We start from the raw sequence: 17701 nt of genomic DNA on the forward strand, positions 1-17701 counted from the left end.
CATTTTGCCAAGTTAAAATAAATGGACTATAGTGATATTTGTCACTACTGCTTTCTCCACTACACTCACCAGGGAAAGAGAAGGCATTGCTACACTCTGGTAATATTCTCTTTCTTGTCCACAAGTGCTGCACCTCACAATCAGGTTTTTGAATATATCATACATCTGCAGTTTCCCTTTAAATATGAATGATGTCACTGTCACAGCTTTATAGCACTGAAAACACACTGCCAGTTTTCATCATCATCATCATTATTGTCATCTTGTGGACCTTTCTCCCTCATCATTTTTACCATATGATAATGACTATTCTTGTGCATTTTCATTACTGTATAATGTAATAACTTTCTCCATTACTCTCTTCTTTGCTCTTCCATGGTCACTCCTTTACCCTTTGCATATTATCTGGTGCACTTATGGTATTTTATTTAGGCTTATGGCAGAAAATTTATTTTGGCTTCCGAAAACTACCTCTAATAACTTTTCTTCATCACTGCTACAGCTAAGAATATATTTTATGCTAACACCAATTGATTTTGATGCCAAGAAAAATGCACCAGTCAAAGGGAAAAATTTTCTTTACCTACCTACTCATCTCTCGCTATTAATAATGCACTTTCACTTACAGTACAGTACTTTCTTTTCTTTTGCTCTATCTGCTCATATATCCAACCATCTTCCCTCTCATTTTCTTCTCTTCTTCCCACCTTGCCTTCTGTAATCTAAGGAACAAGCACACTAGAGTTATCACATTAATGACTACCATAACAACAATGTTCAGTGGGGAGGTTCAAGAACACACATCAGTATTCCTTAGAAAACAGTCAGAGAATATTACAGTAGCAGCCAATTCAATACTGGCCAACAAAGCCTAATGTTTGCATATATGAATACTTCTTCACTTGCCTCAGAGTAAAATCTTCCCAACTCCACCTAACATATTAACTTGCTCAATATGACAGCTAAGCCTCTATGGCCAAAGTATTAGAATTTACCTATTAAATAATAACGTCCTTGTGTGCAAACATTCTGGAACTTAACTCAGTCGAACCTTCCACACTTAACCTAAGAGGCTCAAATATAATTCCCACAACCTTCCATACTGGGCCTTGATGCACAAACATACTTACAATCAACTACCTTTTGTAACCAAGATTGGGCTTAGCAGGAAGGACAAGGAGAGAAGAGTGCAAAAACACTTCATTTTCTTGTCCTACCTGTAAAAACTAATCTCAGTTATGAGGAAATTATCATGAGCTATTTTCTGAGTCTGCAGGAAGGATAAAGAAAGAGGAATATGGTACACAAACTTCCCATGCATCTTGCTATTCCATAAATTAAAGTCTGAGTTACAAGAGGGAACTGACTGTAGGTTTATCTGTGAATACCGACCCTGGACCTCGAAGGCCTAAGAGGAACCCCGACTGACTCAAGCATTAAACCTATGTTCGGTGCCGTCAGCCATCATATGAATGACGGACTTGTTGGAAACCCAGACCAGCTTAGGGAGGCGTTGTGGGTTGAGGCGCACTATATCAGGCACCGGGACTGTTGAGAAGGTCTTGGTGCACTTGGTCTGTGATGCACCCAGACCAAACATACCCGATGATGTCTGAAAGGAGGACACAGAGAAGCTACAATACAGATCAGTAAAAAGTCTTCACACTGGTCAGCATAATCAAACAATCAATTAATCAATCTCTCTCTCTCCCTCTCTCTCTCTTTTACTATGCATAGCATTGGGATTATACATCAGAAGTCTTGGTGTATTTGGTCTGTGATGCACCCAGCCCAAACACACCCGGTGATATCTGAAAGGAGGGAAAGAAAGCTATGATAAGAAATTCTCCCTCACTTCCTCTCTCCCTCTCTCTGCAATTGTATGTGATGCTCCCAGGCCAAACATGCCCAGTGAAATCTGCAGGGAGGAAAAGGAAGCTACAGAGCACTAATTCACCCTCCATACTGTTGCACCTGGTCTGCAAAACCTTCAGGCCAAGCACACCTGGTGATGTCTGCAAAGAGGACAGGGAAATTTCAAATAAAGCTATAATACTGTATGGTATGTGTTTCATTCACTATGCTGTACTGTCAAAATGAGCACTGCCTCACCTGCCAGAAGGACAGTTTGTTCTCTGCCATGGAATAGGAAGCCAGATACTTTCCATCAGGGGAGAAAGACAGTGCCGTCACTGGTGCTCCATGAGCTGGAATCATCTGGAGGTGTATAAGTTAATTTTTTACAATAATACAACTGATATCAGAAGACTTATATTTTAGCACAACAATGCACATACCTGTACTCATGCATGAACACATCAAACAAGCAAACATACCTGTCACTCAGTGACATACTACTCATTTATCTCATCATTCCCATTTGTGTGTGTTTCAACCTGCTTGTATTCTCTTACAGGCCAAGTCTCACTGCCATACAGAATAATATTTCTCACACATTTGCTAACAGTGCTCTGTGTACAAAGAGCACCTTTATAAAAGAAAAAGGGAATAATTTCCTAAATTTCTTCTTTTCACTTCTCATGCATGGAGCTATCCTCTACTCCTCCTCCTGTACTCAATGTGTCCCCAGGTAACAAAACTCCTCCCCACATTGTAAGTCACTGACACCCAGATTGACACTTTCTCTTCTATCATCCTTAGTCAGCATACCCTTACATAACATATAAAAAAAATTCTCATCCTGAAGCATAGCTCTAATACTACTCGAACAGGTATGTTTAGATTTAGAGACCACTGACCATGCTAACATGTGTAAATCTTTTCACTAGATGGCAGCTCTCACTGTTTTGCAATCATGAGCCTTTCCCTGCTCAGTCCCATAGCCCTTAAGCCTCCAAGCACAAGGACACACAGACTGACCTGGCACTTGTTGAGCCTGAGTTCATACATAGCGATGGTGCCTGACTTTGCCCCGGTGGCAATGCGTCGTGTGTGGGGACAATGTGACACCTGAGGGAAGCTGCAGATGGACGGGAACACCTCACTCAGACCCCGGCTCTTGAGGTGACCCGGGTCCAGGCAGTGTAGCACAATGTCCATTACCTGAATGAAGATGTGGGAATTAAACCTTTCAATATGATGATGTCTTTTTTTCCATCCTAAGATGAAGCACATTATTATTCTTTTCTTCTGATGTACCAAGCTCTGGTTCATGTTCCGACAGACAGCTACGGGAAATCCAAAACACGGCTCTCCAATATCTTTTGGGACATGAATCAGGGAAGAAATGAAGACCAAGGTATTATTTCCACCTTCCTGTAATAGGAGATATGAGATATGACTGCATCCAAAGCATAGGGTGTGATATTATCACATGAAAACAACAACACATTCAAAAGGTTAAGTCTTGTAGACTCCAGCTCCCAACACTTTATGTGGGTAGTATTTTTCTTTTGTATCCCCTGGCATGTGGTGTTGAACCCTATGAATATATAAACAGATATTACCAAATGGCTGTAATGTACCGCGACATGCTTGTCATACATTATTCAGAACTGGGGTGTGACAGTATAGACTGGACATAACAGATAGTGAGCCTTACAGAAAATCAAGAAAATTGTTCCTATAATATTAAAATCATCAATGTTTCAACATATGCTAGGAATAGAAATACTATCACCAACCTATTCTTGTATCCACTAGATTATCACTTTTTCTAACCAATTACAGTAAACACTCAATTATCCGTCATCGCAACATCCGGCCCAACGCAACATCCCACACTGCTGGCTTGGCTCTACTAATGCAAAATCCAGCACCGAAGCGGGATGTATCTGGCCTATGCAATATACTGTATTACAGTATTTAATCATTACTTTATTGAATTCTATGCTTAACAACCATCTTTTACTATTGGGAAAGTTTTTAAGTAAGAGTTAAGACTCTAATGCAATATCCAGCTCGAAGCTGAATACTGAGCCGATGGGGGTACTATGCAATATCCGGCATTTTGCAATACCTATCCGGCATATGGTTTGACTGAATTATGCCAGATAATTGAGTTTACTGTTTAAAAAAAAAAAAAAAAAAAACTGTACAGTATTCACTGGGCCAACATCTTTTCACTGAGGGGGAAGGAAGAAAAAAAAAAAATAATAATAATGCTGTCACACCTCATCTCAACCACAGTATCAATATGGTACAGTACTTCATAACCCTAAATATCTCAGCATCAGATGACTGAAAAACCTCCAGTCATCTCTTGGGAATCAAAATTATGCAAGGCCATTACCCCAACTGGGGAGTTCGAGCCTCTAAAATATTAATGAAAACTCAACCCAACCTCATGTCCACCATACGATCCACCATGTGATGAAAATTCAACCAAACCTCGTGTCCATCAAACGATTCACTATGTGTGAGCACTTGTGGATCATGAGGCACTCCATAACCATAAGTAACTGCATAACATGGCTGAAAAACCTACTGGGGATCAAACATATACAAACCTGCCACTCAAACAGGGGTATGTTCTAATCACTAAAATAAAACTGAAAATGCAGCAAAGCCTCACCTCAACCATAAGATCCATAATGTGTGAGCGTTTGTGAACAATGAGGTACTCCATAACCCTAAGTATCTCTGTCTTGGCGCGGTACAGTACATTGGTATGTATGTTCAGCTGGAGGCTCTGTGCATTTTGCTGTAGGGCATTGAACCTGGCCACCTCCCTTGCCATGGTGGTGATGAACGCAGGGGGTCGGGCTTCCGCAATCAGGGTCAGGGCATTAGAGGCTGTGCGACAGGAATCTGCCTCAGGAATCAGAGGTAGCCCATACTTCATACTGTTGGAAATGGGAAATAGCGTTCAAACTGATGACTGGCAAGGGGGTTTGGTACTCAAGGGCAAGGGAATTACTCTGAGGGCTTGAGAGGGTTATAATGAAGAGGAGGCATCTCATGCTTCATGCTGTTTGGGAATGGGACATAGGATTTTGGTTGATAACCGGTAGGGGGCTTGATGCCTCCACAATAACAGTCAGGGCAGTGGAAAAAATGCAACAGGAAAATGCATCTGGGATTAAGGGCAGTGCATATTTTATGTTATTTGTGAATGGGACATGGGGTTTTAGTCGATGGCTGGCACAAGGGTACATTAGGTAATCGGCAGGGGAATTACTATGAGGCCATAAGTAGTTTATTGAAAGGGGACATAGGGGGTTTGGTGAGTAACTGGCAGGGAGGAAAGGGGTTATTGGAAGGAGGACAAAACAGGTAACAGGAAACATGCCAGGGCTTTTTCCATCCATCCATCCATCCATCATCCAGTCCTACATTGCCCCACGAGGAGCAAGTAACATACAGTATATACATGTACAGTACTTATCTCTACCAGGCACAACATGTATGAAATCCCTACATTCCAAAACATCTTATTACAACTTATTCATGCAACTTCTTGACAATTTTAATCAGTTTAGGAGAGATTTGTCATACCGAATGGGCTTATGAAGGTAAAACTAATTTCTCCAGTTAGAAAAACTCTTTCTATGATGAAAAATCATCTGGATATACCATCACTATAATTCTGACTTTTTTCACATCCAAAGGTGCAGGTCCAGAAACATGGAAATGGAAAGCATGAAACAGGGACAACTACCAGAAGTATGATGAGAAATAAGCCACATAAAAATTCACACCATGCAAATCCCCTGAATCCTGGCTTCACCTCACAAGTCTATCCGTCCATCCATCCATCATCCAATCCTATGTTGCCCCATAAGGAGCGTAGGAGCCCAGGGCTAGGCAAGTTGGTCCTGACATTTAAGATAAGAGTGACCGGCCTCACTCATCCCTTGGACATAAACCTTCACCAGCTCCATCCAATTGGAGTGCCGTAATTACCCACTAAACCACCAGGCGCCAAATCTGGTTATATGGTTACCACCCAGTGTAGTAAATGGTTTCCTGGTGTACAGGAAACCATTTGGCTTGTCACTCAGTGTAGAGTCACCCACAGGCAGAAGAAAGAGGAAAGAATGAAGGAAAGAAAGCCAGAAGAGGGAGTGTACAGTCACCCGTAGGCAGAAGGACGAGGAAAGAATGAAGGAAAGAAAGACAGAAGGGGATGGAAGGAAAGAAGGATGGAGGAGAGGAAAGGGCAGACACCCGAGAGCAGCACTACATTGAGTAGGCACAAGTCTAACCACAGCAAAAATAGTTTAAAAATTACATACTTGGATGAAAAAGCTATAATCTTGATTGTGCAATGAAAAATGGCTACTTATAAGTGAAATGACATGGAAAATGCCTAAAGCTACTGATGAAAGGGCTAAAAAAAAATAATAATAATAATCCTTATTCTGATTGCATACAACTTTGTAATGAACCATGAGCAGCTTTAAAGGGAAAATACTGACTCAACTTCAAGCGAAATAACTGTAATACAGAATATCTGAATAAGGAATATAAATGAAATCTGAGTAACCACTGCATTAAAAGAGACTCTGAAGCTTTCTTAGCATCTCTTTCTTAGTGATATTTCTGCATATTACACATCAATATCTTCTTGCAGGTTACTCACGCAAGCTGCTTCATCAAAACAATATACACACCATACATGGGATGGGTGCAATATACAAATTAAATTGATAAGGAAGTGGAGCTATGAAGCCATCTATGTCCCCCAAAATACAATCCTACAGAAGACTCACCTTGGAGCCAGACGATCGGTGTCAGCACAGTAATCCAACAATGCAAGCAGTATCTGGGACAAAAACATTCACAAAGTCACCATACTGTCACAAAGAAATGGCTTCACAATTAGTAATGCAAACTGCAGTATAGTCTGGTAAACCATCATTAGCATCAACATCCTGACCTCCTTTTCCCATCTTAGAACTGGGTGAGGTTAGGTCCAGTAAACAAAAGAAAACAACAACTGAGGGAGAACTTTAAATACAATATATATATATATATATATATATATATATATATATATATATATATATATATATATATATCAATATACAATACCTGTTCACCTAAGGAAAACAGGACTGAAGGATAGGAAAAAAAAAAATGGTATACTGGTAAATATAAACCAATACTGTACACCCAGAGAATACAAGACAGGAGGAAAGCTTAAAATGTAATGAAAGTGCATATCACTAATTCATAAATTAAAATAAAAACTGTGCATCTAGAGAAAACACATCAGAAAGAGAACTGTAAAGACAAATCATCATTATCATCATCCAGATCTCTCTTCCCACCTACAGGTAGAGAAAGGTTGGGTCCAAGGAGAAAAAAAAAATTTTAATAAATAAATGAAAATAAGTACAATATTACAATTACCCAAGGTATGACCAATTAACACTACTCCGGGCAAGCCTTGTGTAACTTTTCTACCCAGTTCCCAGGTCAGGGGTGAGTTTCCAACGAAATGAAGATCTGGTGCCTGTGTTCAACAAATTGCTGTGCCATGTATTTGCGTCATGAAAAATCACTCCAACAAATGATGCACCAGTGCGGAATTGGTTGGCCAACAAATGACACATCATTGGCCCGGAATCAGTTGGCCAACAAATGACAAGTTAGTGTTTCATCAGCCCGGAATAGTGTTACATAGGCCACTCTCAGAATAAATAAAAACTAAGATCAGTAATAAATATTTTCCAATAATATATATAAACCACAACTAAACATAAATTAAACCTGTACACCTAACTCCCACCTTGGCCACATCCAGATATGGCTCCCAGACTGGAAACCCTCTGCCAATGAGGTCAATGGCAGCACGTCGAAGGGGAATGTGGGCCGGCAGCTTGGGTGAGGGCGGGGCCAACACTCGATACGCAAGGGCTTTACCTGTTGGTTGGGAGGTTGGATGGCTGTGAGAGATATACTGTATTCTCATCATCATCATCTATATTATCACAGTCAGTACCAAATCTTTCCCTGAGCCTGTGTTTCTGTGCCTACCTTCAGCCAGTTTCCCCACATTTATCCCCAATTTCAATATTCTTTACCATTGTCTCTCATACTTACTTGTCATCATGGCCAGATTTCCAAGTCCAAAGCCCTCGGCCGAGTCTTGACCGTGGTATGCCCCAATCACGCCAAGCAGTATGATGGCGGTGTCTTGCTTTCGTCGGCTCTCACTCTGTGCCACCATCTCTCGCCGGGTGTCGCAGGCGGCAACGACAGAGGTTCGGTACATGTCTGAGAGGATTGGGTTAAGAAGTTCATGTAGGTAAGAGAAATAAGAGTTTAATTATCAAGATATCAGAACCAGATTATCAGGAGGTGTGGGAGTGAGAAGATGCCAATAAAATGTAAACAGAAAGGAAGAAAAATGGCCTTATGTAAAGCATACTGCAATTCCGTGAAAGATGTTGCACTTACCATCCATTTCCTCATCATAGTGATCTTCATCAAGGTGTGGGTGTGCCTCAATGCCTCTCTCCATTCCCCCTGCTCCTCCTCCACTGCCCCCTCCTGCCCCTCCACTGGTTCCCGGGTTGCCTGCAGTGCCGTTGGTGGTGGCATTGGCAGTAGAGTTGGCTGATGTTGCCTGAAGATTAGGAAAACCTGGCCATTAACCTCTTCACTAGGTAGTAAGTTCGGGAGTGAAAGATAAAAATGGTAGACTGCAAGTGGAGAAGAGGGAAAAAGTGAGCAGTTGGAGAGGGTACTTTAAGGAATTGTTGAACACAGAGAATGAAAGTAATGTGAATAAGTGGCTGAGGAATGGCTGGGAGGAGGAATGTGAGATGTGAGGAAGAAATCAGTAGGATGGAAGTTGTGGAAGCAATGAAGAAAGTCAAAATGGGGAAAGCCCATGGAATTCATGGAGTGTGTGGTGTAATGCTGAAGAATGGGGGAGAGATAGTAGCAGAATGGATATGGAAGATATGCAGATTGACATGGGAGGAAGGTAGAGTCCCGGAGGATTGGAAGTCAGGTATAATTATTCCCCTGTAGAAAGGAAAAAGGGAAAATGAAGTGTGTGGTAATCATAGAGGCATTTGGCTTCTTAGTGTAATACGAAAAGTATACGGTAGGACACTTACTGACAGAGTTAAGGAAATAACAGAGGAATTAATTGGAGAGGAACAGGGAGGTTTTAGGCAGGGAAGAAGTTGTGTGGATCAGATATTCATTCTTGGGTCTTTCTGGAAAAGTTTCTGGAGAAGGGAAAGAAGTTGTATGTAGCCTTCATGGATTTGGAGAAAGCATGACAGGGTATATAAACAAGAAATGTGGAAAATAAAAAGAATACATGAAGTCAATGGGAAGTTGTTGAATGCCGTGAAGAGTTTATATGAGGGTGCTAAGGTTGCAGTGCATTTGGATAGTGAACTGGGTGAATTTGTCTATATGAATGTTTGATTGAAACAGGGATGTGTCATGTCCCATGGTTGTTCAATCTCTATATGGATGGGGTTATAAAAGAGGTACAAGGTAGGGCAGTGGATATTGGAGCAACCCTAATGAGAAGGCAGTGTTTGGAAACTCCCTGTACTATTGTTTGCAGATGATACTGTATTAAGTGAAGATGAAGAGGAACCGCAAGGCTTGTTGAATGAGTTTGGGAGAATGTGTAAAAAATGGAACATAAAGGTGAATGTACAGAAGAATAAAGTTATGGACTTCGAGCAAAATGAAGCCAATGAATGTAGAGTGAGGCTGGAAAAGGAGGATACAGAAAAAATGAGTGCATTTCAGTACTTGGGTAGTGTGATGAGTAAGGATGGAAGTTTGGAGGGTGATGTGCTTGAAAGGGTACAACAGGGAAGAAAGGTTGCTGGTTCTTTGAAAGCAATGATAAGGAACAGGAAGTGTGCATAGAAATAAAAAAAGTCGCTTCATGATAGTATTGTGATACCAACCCTAACGTATGGTGGAGTTATGCGAGAGACAGACTGACAAATGAAGGAGTGTTGTGGTGTGGATGTGGGTGTGATAGAAAGCATTAGGAGAAATACGCTGAGGTAGTCCGGCCATGTGGAGAGGATGGAAAGTGAGAGACTAACGAGGAGAGTGTATGCAAGTGAGGTGGAGGGGGGGAGCGGGAGGGGGAGGCCGAGGATGAGATGGAGAGATGGAGTGAAGAGGTATATGACAAAGGGGGATGTAAGCTGGGAACAGGGCAGTGAAATGGCGTTGGACAGGGCAACATGGAGACGTTTCGTTTGTGGCCAACCCTTACGGGACTGAGGCGTCTGGTAGTAGATAGATAGACAGATGATAATGATTTTTTTCCCACTACAATAGGAAGGAGAAATAGGGTGGGGGAAGGAAGTATGAAGTACAATGGTCAACACATTACTGTGGGTCCTTTGAACCTTAAGGTGGCTAAGTTGTAGAGAGGAAATAAGTACTGTGTTGAGAAGCAGGAGAACAGGAAAAATATGAGGAGCAAGGACTGAAGAAAGGAGGAAGATGGAGGGAAAGAGCAACAAGATGGAGGAAGAGAAGAGGAATGAGTAGGAATTAAGGTTAATGCAAAATGACCATTAATCAGAAGAGGGCTGGGTCTTGGTGGTGTTAGTAGGATGTGGTGATAGGGTGGCTGTGGGGAGAAGACAAGTAAGGGAGTGGAAAAATGAGGGGGAATAAGTGGAGAAGGAGAGAGCATGAGGGAAAGGAAGAGGAGAAAGGAGAGAGGGAGACAGAAATCAAGGTGGTCAAGCAAAATCCACACTAACCTTGGGATGGTCAGGTGATGGTGGGGAAAGGAGTAGAATGGAAGGGAGAAGGTGTGAAAAAAGAAAGGAGGAGTAAGATGAAACTGGAAGGAGGCCAAAGGAGGGAGGGAAGTAAGATTTAGAAAACAGTATGCAGGAAACACCAACTAACCTTGGTGTGGCAGGGTCTGGGTGGTGGTTGTGTGGTGGGAGCTGGCAGGGAGAGGTTTGGTACATGAGGGCAAGTGACTGGAGACAGGTTGGATGCAAGGAAGAGGGAGGGGAGGAAGGAAGGCAGGAAAGGGAAGGGAAAGATGAACAAAAGGAGGTAAAAGGAATGATGGATGAGGGGTGCAGGGATGGGAAGAAAAAAAAAAAAAATGAAAGAAAGAAAGGGATATCGTACAAAAGACACACTAACCTTGGGGTGGTCGGGTCTGGGTGGTGGTTCGTGGTGGTGTATCTGTGTGGTGGTGTTAGCAGGGAGAGGCTCAGTGTGTGAGGGCAGGTGAGGGGACCATGCTTCTATAAGCTTCTGTCGACCCTCTGGACCCATCCGATTCAGTTCCGTCTTTAGCAGTGCCTGGGCTGCCTCACGTACCTGATGAAATAATTCACAAACATATACAGTATGGTATATACTGTTAGCCCATGTTATAAACCGCTTTTCTTTGGAAGTTTTTTTTTTTCATAAAGACCTGTAAATTTTAGTAAAGTCTGACTGCTGTCTGTAAAGCACATTTGCCATTTCCACTAAATTTATATGGGAAAAGCTGGGACATTTTAGAGTACATCCCTAGCTTAAAATAAAGATTGATTATAAAAGAGTCTGCAATGTATCCCAGTTTTTCATTACTTTTGAACATACCCCATCTACAATCACATCTCACAGTTGTTCAATTATTGTTATATTTGTGCCATAAAGAATTATTATCATCTGAAATCCCCTATTATACTTCCTTCAGCTCTCTCTTGTATTTTGTTTTTCTCTTGGAAGGAACAATTTTGCGGGTTCAAGGCCTTTGGTTCCTTCTTCCTCACATTAAAAAAAAAAAAAAAGTGGATATCTCCCAAAAGCTAAATAAAACTGACTACCATTTTCAAGAATAAAATACAGTACAAAATATGTCCTTGAGCTGAATAGGTTAAAGGTCATGGAATATCTCTGACAAAAGCATGACTGGTTATAAGTTAGCTCCATAATTCTATTGGTACCACTACTTTCCAGACCACAGGATCCAGCCTGAGAGAAAATTCTGGAAGTGCTGTGTTTGATAAAAGTAATGACTATAATGTACCTCTTGACACCTGATATATATTATTAGCAGCATGCACAATACGGTATATAGATGCAGACTGGCATAAAATCCATCCATCCATCCATCCATCATACAATCCTACACTGCCCCACAAGGAGCATAGAAGCCCGGGGCTAGGCAGCTGGTCTCGACATTTAAGATGCGAGTCTACCAGATAAAAGATACTAAAATGTACATACTGATATGTTGCTAGAACCAGATAAACGTAACTGATTCATACTGATCTGCAGATAACACGAACACTGTGTAATCCAAAACATCAGGGAAATAATGGACTTCCATTATTTTCTCTGTTTTTCCCTACACACGTGACTCTAGTGTTACTGACATTATGGTGGCTCCTGAACCCACCTCCTGACAGCGGTCCTGCCATCTGCGTGCAAGAATTTCAACCATGGGGGGCTGGTAATGAGGGGCCCCGGCAGCCACGACACAGTCAGGGAGGAGGACAGTGTGGAGTGCAGTGAGTGTTGACCATCCCTGCTTGATGACTGACTGCTGACGTACAAACTCATCCTCCTGCTGTCCTGACGATGTGCTGGTTTTTGAGCTTTGGCTGTGGTATGGGTGAGAAAAGCAGGGCAGTATTTATAAGGGCTGTAATTATCATTATCACCATCATTCTGACCATTTTCCTCCATCCAAGTTTTGAGGTAAGGTAGGGTCCAGAAAACATGGATGTGAGAAAACACAAAAAAGGGAAACTATCAACTGCATTCCCAATGAAATGAGCCTGACACTCATTCACACACCATTAAAGCCCCTGGAATCATGGCTCCTCTCACAAGTGTACCAATTTTCACACACTGCCCCCTCCAATCCCCCCCCCCCCAAAGAAAGTGCTAAAACACTTTGAAAACTACAATATAAATATACTTAAAATAATACGCAAAACACAAACAAATGAGCAATTATATTTACATCTACATGTGCTATGTTAAGAAATCCTTATGTACTGTAGAGTAAAAACTACATAAACTGGATGGACAAAAGTTGAGATACCCTGTATCATAAACACCACATATCTATCACAATTTTCTAAATCCTTCTCTGTCCTCATCAACAGAAGTCTCTCCTAAGATGAACAAAATTATCCGACAGTGGCAGGAATAAACACAAAAAGATAGAATAGTGAAGTGATTCACCTCCATGGTACGATAATATAACTTTCATTTTATCCCTGCTGCCACTAATGTTATTCTCATTAAGTGAGGTTAGATATAGAGACAGCCTTCATAAATCCCTTCACTGAAGAGGTCTCCCCTAAGTTGTGGTGGTCCCATGCTCATCTGGATGTGAAACCAATGAACTGCAGGAGCATGAAGGAGTACAAAGGAAAGAAAACAACAACAGACTGCTTGTCACAGAGAAAACTATCACTATGATATCTAATTCTACATGTTGAAGGTAAGGATAATAAAACAAGAAGGCTCCCTCCCACCCACCAAGCCCTCCAGTCGAAGCTGGAAAGAAAAAAATGAGAAGGACCACAATGCAGCATGGAAAAGCTGCCATGAAATTTTCATAGGAAAGACTAAAAAGTGGTAAACTATATTCTGTCCTACTATATCTATACACTACAAGTGTCAATAAGCTACAGGTATCATTAATTACATAGTGTTTCCCTGCTATAGTTTCATCACGATCTGAAACAGAGAAAAACAGCTTACATTATTATTCAGTCATGAAGGCGTTTAGCTGGGGATTTGAAGCAAGATACTTATCCAAGCGATTTTTGAATGTCACCACTGTACTGCAATCAACGACATCCCTGGGCAGTTTATTCCAAATGTTAACAACCCTGTTAAAGAAAAAATGCTTTGCTTCATTAGACTGGAAATGCTTTCCAATAATCTTGTACCCATTACCTCTAGCACAGTCTGAACGATCAATGGCAAAGTACTTGTCAACATCCATATTATCGATTCCTTTAATAATTTTGAGTACTTGAATCAGATCCCCTCATAGTCTGCGCTTTGATAGGTTAAATAACTTTAGCTCATATCATCGCTCCTCATATGATTTGTTCCTCAGCCTGGGCATCATTTTGGTTACTCATCGCTGCACTCTCTCTAATTTCTCAATGTCTTTCCTGTAATACAGAGACCAGAACTGCTCACAGTACTCTAGATAAGGACACACCAAGGAACTGTACAGGGTAAGTATTATATTTTCTTATTTGAAATCAAATGATCTACCTATAAATCCAACTAGTTTGTTAGCTTTCTTTATAGGTTCTGTGCACTGTTTACTTGGCTTAAGATCATCTGTTACAATTATTCCTGGATCCTTTTCATGGTTTACATTCATGAGTTGAGAATGATTCATTATATAACTACATTTTTCATTTTCACTTCCAATATTTAGAACTTTGAATTTATCAATATTAAAATCCATTTGCCATGTTTCAGCCCAATTAACCAATTTATCATGTGGCAGCCACATGCTGAGCACTCCCAAAGATCTCTTGTTGAAGTGCTGTCTGTGTTGTGATAGTGAGGTATATGAGACAAGTAGGTGAGTGTGAGGGGATATATTACAGCAAAGACGTAGTGAACTGTTTACGAGCTGCATTATGTGATGATACTGATAATATGGTACAAGTACTCACATATGATTCTTGCGTCTCCTCTCCTGCTCCGGTATGAGAGTGGCAGCATTCATGTCCTGAAGTGTATTGGCAACTGACACCAGTGCCAGTAGGTGGTGAGTGGTCAGTGCTGGTGACACCTCCCAGTGACCCCGACCTGTGAATACCTGCCAAGCAACAACAAAAATAAACAGTTAGTACTCATTACATGTCACCTTTCTTTTTATGCTCTTCTATGCAAGTAACGGTAAATTTTTAGAAGTAACCAACATTTTCTTTTATTATTTTTTTTATGGTTTCCAATGGAAAATACTGTGCTTTAATTAGTTTTGACCCTCATTTTTGGGGGAAAATCCCCCTTTTGGAATTTTGAGTAAGATTTCCAAAAGTGGGTTTATCCCCCAAAATCAAGATCAAGATTAATTAAAAATACACTATTTTGCATTAAACTAACCCAAACTAACCTAACCTAACCAAACCTAACCTAACCTAGGCCTGATGTAGAGCCTGACATAGACCAAATGCACACGCCTGCACCAGCCAATATGGCGCAACATTCATCCGTTACTGAGCGACAGCCTAACCTAAGTCACTATATGACTATCCCTACAAAATTTGCTCCCCCAACTGAAACTAGGCTTAAAGGGTAAGTCTTAGTTAGAATAGTTCAGGGACGTAATATAATGAAAATTGGTAACGTTGGTTACTTCTAAAGTTATACCCAAGTAACTCCTTCCCAGAGATGCATTTTTATATTTTATTCATGCTGCTTATAAATTATTGCATTTAACTTTAATAACAGAAACATCTCTGACTGTATTGGCAGCACCTGTCATGCAACAACAAAAAATAAAGTATCCATGTCAGACTGAAACTCTTAACTTCATTATACTGTAAACACAATTTCAGTACGTGGGTATAATTATAGTTTCTTACGAGTAATCTAATCAATACTGATGCAGCAAGCCTTAAAAAAGTCGGATTGTTAATGCGCACACACACACACACACACACACACACACACACACACACACACACACACACACTTTCATGCCTTTAAAAAAAAAAAAAAAAAAAAAAATCATGGCTTTGAAAAGGTCTCATACTTCACTGGTAAGCAGAAATATAGGATGACAGAGGTATACAGGTACTGTACTGTAGGCTGCACTTGAAAACAATAACTATTCACCCCCAGTGGACAAAGCCAAGGCCAATGAATTGCCCATTACCCCTAAAGTGAAACACAAGCCAAAAGAGGGTGAAAAGGAGGGTGAGTTCACACTGTGATGGTGAAGACAACAGAAGGTGACAGACACAAATGACCCATGGCTTTGTCTGCTGGGAGGATACCAATTATTGCTTATGTTTGTACTTTCCTAAGAACATACAATATAGCTCCATTACACTACAGGTAAATTCTGCAAGTACCTGTGTGCGGTGTTCAAGGGTGACCATCTCTGGAGGCAATTCAGCAGCCAGGTCTGGAGGTAAGTTGATGGGGGGCATGTCTGAGTCTTTCACAGGATGCCACGTGGGCATGAACAGTGACATGTACCCTGAAACACGTACAAAATACAGTACCAATGTAACATCTAGGGATATATCTCTACCACTTTACTTAATGAAAATCTGCCATATGTTCAATAACCAAAGATACAGGTAGATACAGGTAACAAAGAAAAATGTACTACTTCTACAATAAGGCCTTGTTTCTCTACACCAACCTCATAAGATGTCCCCAAAAATACATAAATAAATAAACCTTACTAGTAATACTGAAACAAAATACCTGTACATATCACTGAATGGAATGTTTCACACTCCCTTATCTGTGGAAAAATTTCTATCTATTTATCTACAGCCAGGTGCCATAATCCTGTAAAGAGTGGCCGTTTGTCTCTGTGTTAGCTGTTTTTTGGGGAGAGGCACTAACCCTCCGCAAACCCACCTGTTGCCATGGGCACTAACCCTCAACCAAACCACTTGTTGCTGTGTAAAGAAAATGCATGGGTTGGTTATATGGTTACCATCCAACACTGTAAATGGTTTCCTGGCTAACAGGAGACCATTTAGCTTGTCACTCAATGTAAAGCCACCTGAAAAGGAAAGAGGAGTACAAGTTACAGGAAAGATGGGAGAAATTGGAAGAGAGGAAGGAAGACACAGAAAAAGAATGATAAAGGTGAAGGACGAAATAGACCACTTCATCAAGTGGGTGGACGATGGCTGAATTTACCACTAAAAAACTCACTTAAAGGCTGCCTTCGGCAGCTTTTCTGCTCAATGTAAAAAAAAAAAAAAAAAAAAAAAAAAAAAAAAAAAAAAAAAGGCCGTGTTATGGTACCTTCAATGCCCAGAAAGAAAGTGATCCGCATAAAGACTGCCGAAGCCACTCAATGTCAAAAAGGCCAGAAATGAGACACGTCAGGAACTGGTGGCCTCATTGGACTGGAAATTGTTTTATTCTTCAAGTTAGAGCATTTTAGCAGTATACTGCTCCTTCACTCCTCACGGGGCAACATAGGATTGGATGATGGATGGATGGAAGATTTAAATTGGGTGATTATAGCCATTCAATATTTATTTGCTATAAATATTAAACAGCAAGTGGTTAAGTGGTTTGAAAAGTGATTTGCAATCTGAAAAGATAAAGGTCTGATTCTAGGCTATGACAAGGAAGAGTTTGATAATTTGCATTCATTAAACTAACTTCACTGATCTTCTCCAAAACCTACTGACGTTAAAAAAACACCCCTGCTAATACCATCACATCATTCAAGAATGATACAGCCCTTGCATGTATTTAATAAGGACAGTGAGTATTACTACCAAAGTGTTAACATATAAAGCTGGGGAGGAGGGGGGAATGACATACCAGATTTTGAAATGAGACCATAGGAGACTGGAACACGAGGCTTCAGGAGACCCAGCGTGTGTTCACAGATGTTGTCGAGGGAGGGGTCCAGGCCCCAGGAGTGGAGGAGAGACATCACCATCTGTCCAATCTGCAAGGTCTGGGCCGTCACGTCAAGATGGCGCGGCAACTGTACTCGACCTCCACCCTCACCATCTGTGGGAGTATGACAAGGTTACGACGCAGACAGGGGAGAAGACAAATTAACTCTTTCAGTCCAGTGACG

General features: G+C 41.0%; 1 protein-coding gene across 1 annotated transcript in view; it reads right to left on the reverse strand.

Moving 5' to 3' along the window:
• Window positions 1-1429: 1429 nt before the first annotated feature.
• The window catches only part of Rbcn-3B (WD repeat-containing protein Rbcn-3B), a 94496-nt gene continuing 78224 nt past the window's right edge, over window positions 1430-17701 (reverse strand). Inside the window, exons 20-32 of the mRNA XM_080272021.1 lie at window positions 17437-17631; window positions 15990-16117; window positions 14583-14728; window positions 12323-12527; window positions 11068-11253; window positions 8368-8536; window positions 8011-8184; window positions 7697-7830; window positions 6675-6727; window positions 4535-4805; window positions 2881-3063; window positions 2113-2217; window positions 1430-1612 (exon numbers count right to left, since the gene is read on the reverse strand). Coding sequence (XP_080128147.1) covers window positions 1430-1612; window positions 2113-2217; window positions 2881-3063; window positions 4535-4805; window positions 6675-6727; window positions 7697-7830; window positions 8011-8184; window positions 8368-8536; window positions 11068-11253; window positions 12323-12527; window positions 14583-14728; window positions 15990-16117; window positions 17437-17631 — 2132 coding nt within the window. The remainder of the gene's footprint in view (window positions 1613-2112; window positions 2218-2880; window positions 3064-4534; window positions 4806-6674; window positions 6728-7696; window positions 7831-8010; window positions 8185-8367; window positions 8537-11067; window positions 11254-12322; window positions 12528-14582; window positions 14729-15989; window positions 16118-17436; window positions 17632-17701) is intronic.

The sequence above is a fragment of the Coenobita brevimanus genome, chromosome 49 (genome assembly GCF_032717465.1).
Source record: "Coenobita brevimanus isolate Jiangsu-jjx chromosome 49, ASM3271746v2, whole genome shotgun sequence".
NCBI lineage: Eukaryota > Metazoa > Arthropoda > Malacostraca > Decapoda > Coenobitidae > Coenobita > Coenobita brevimanus.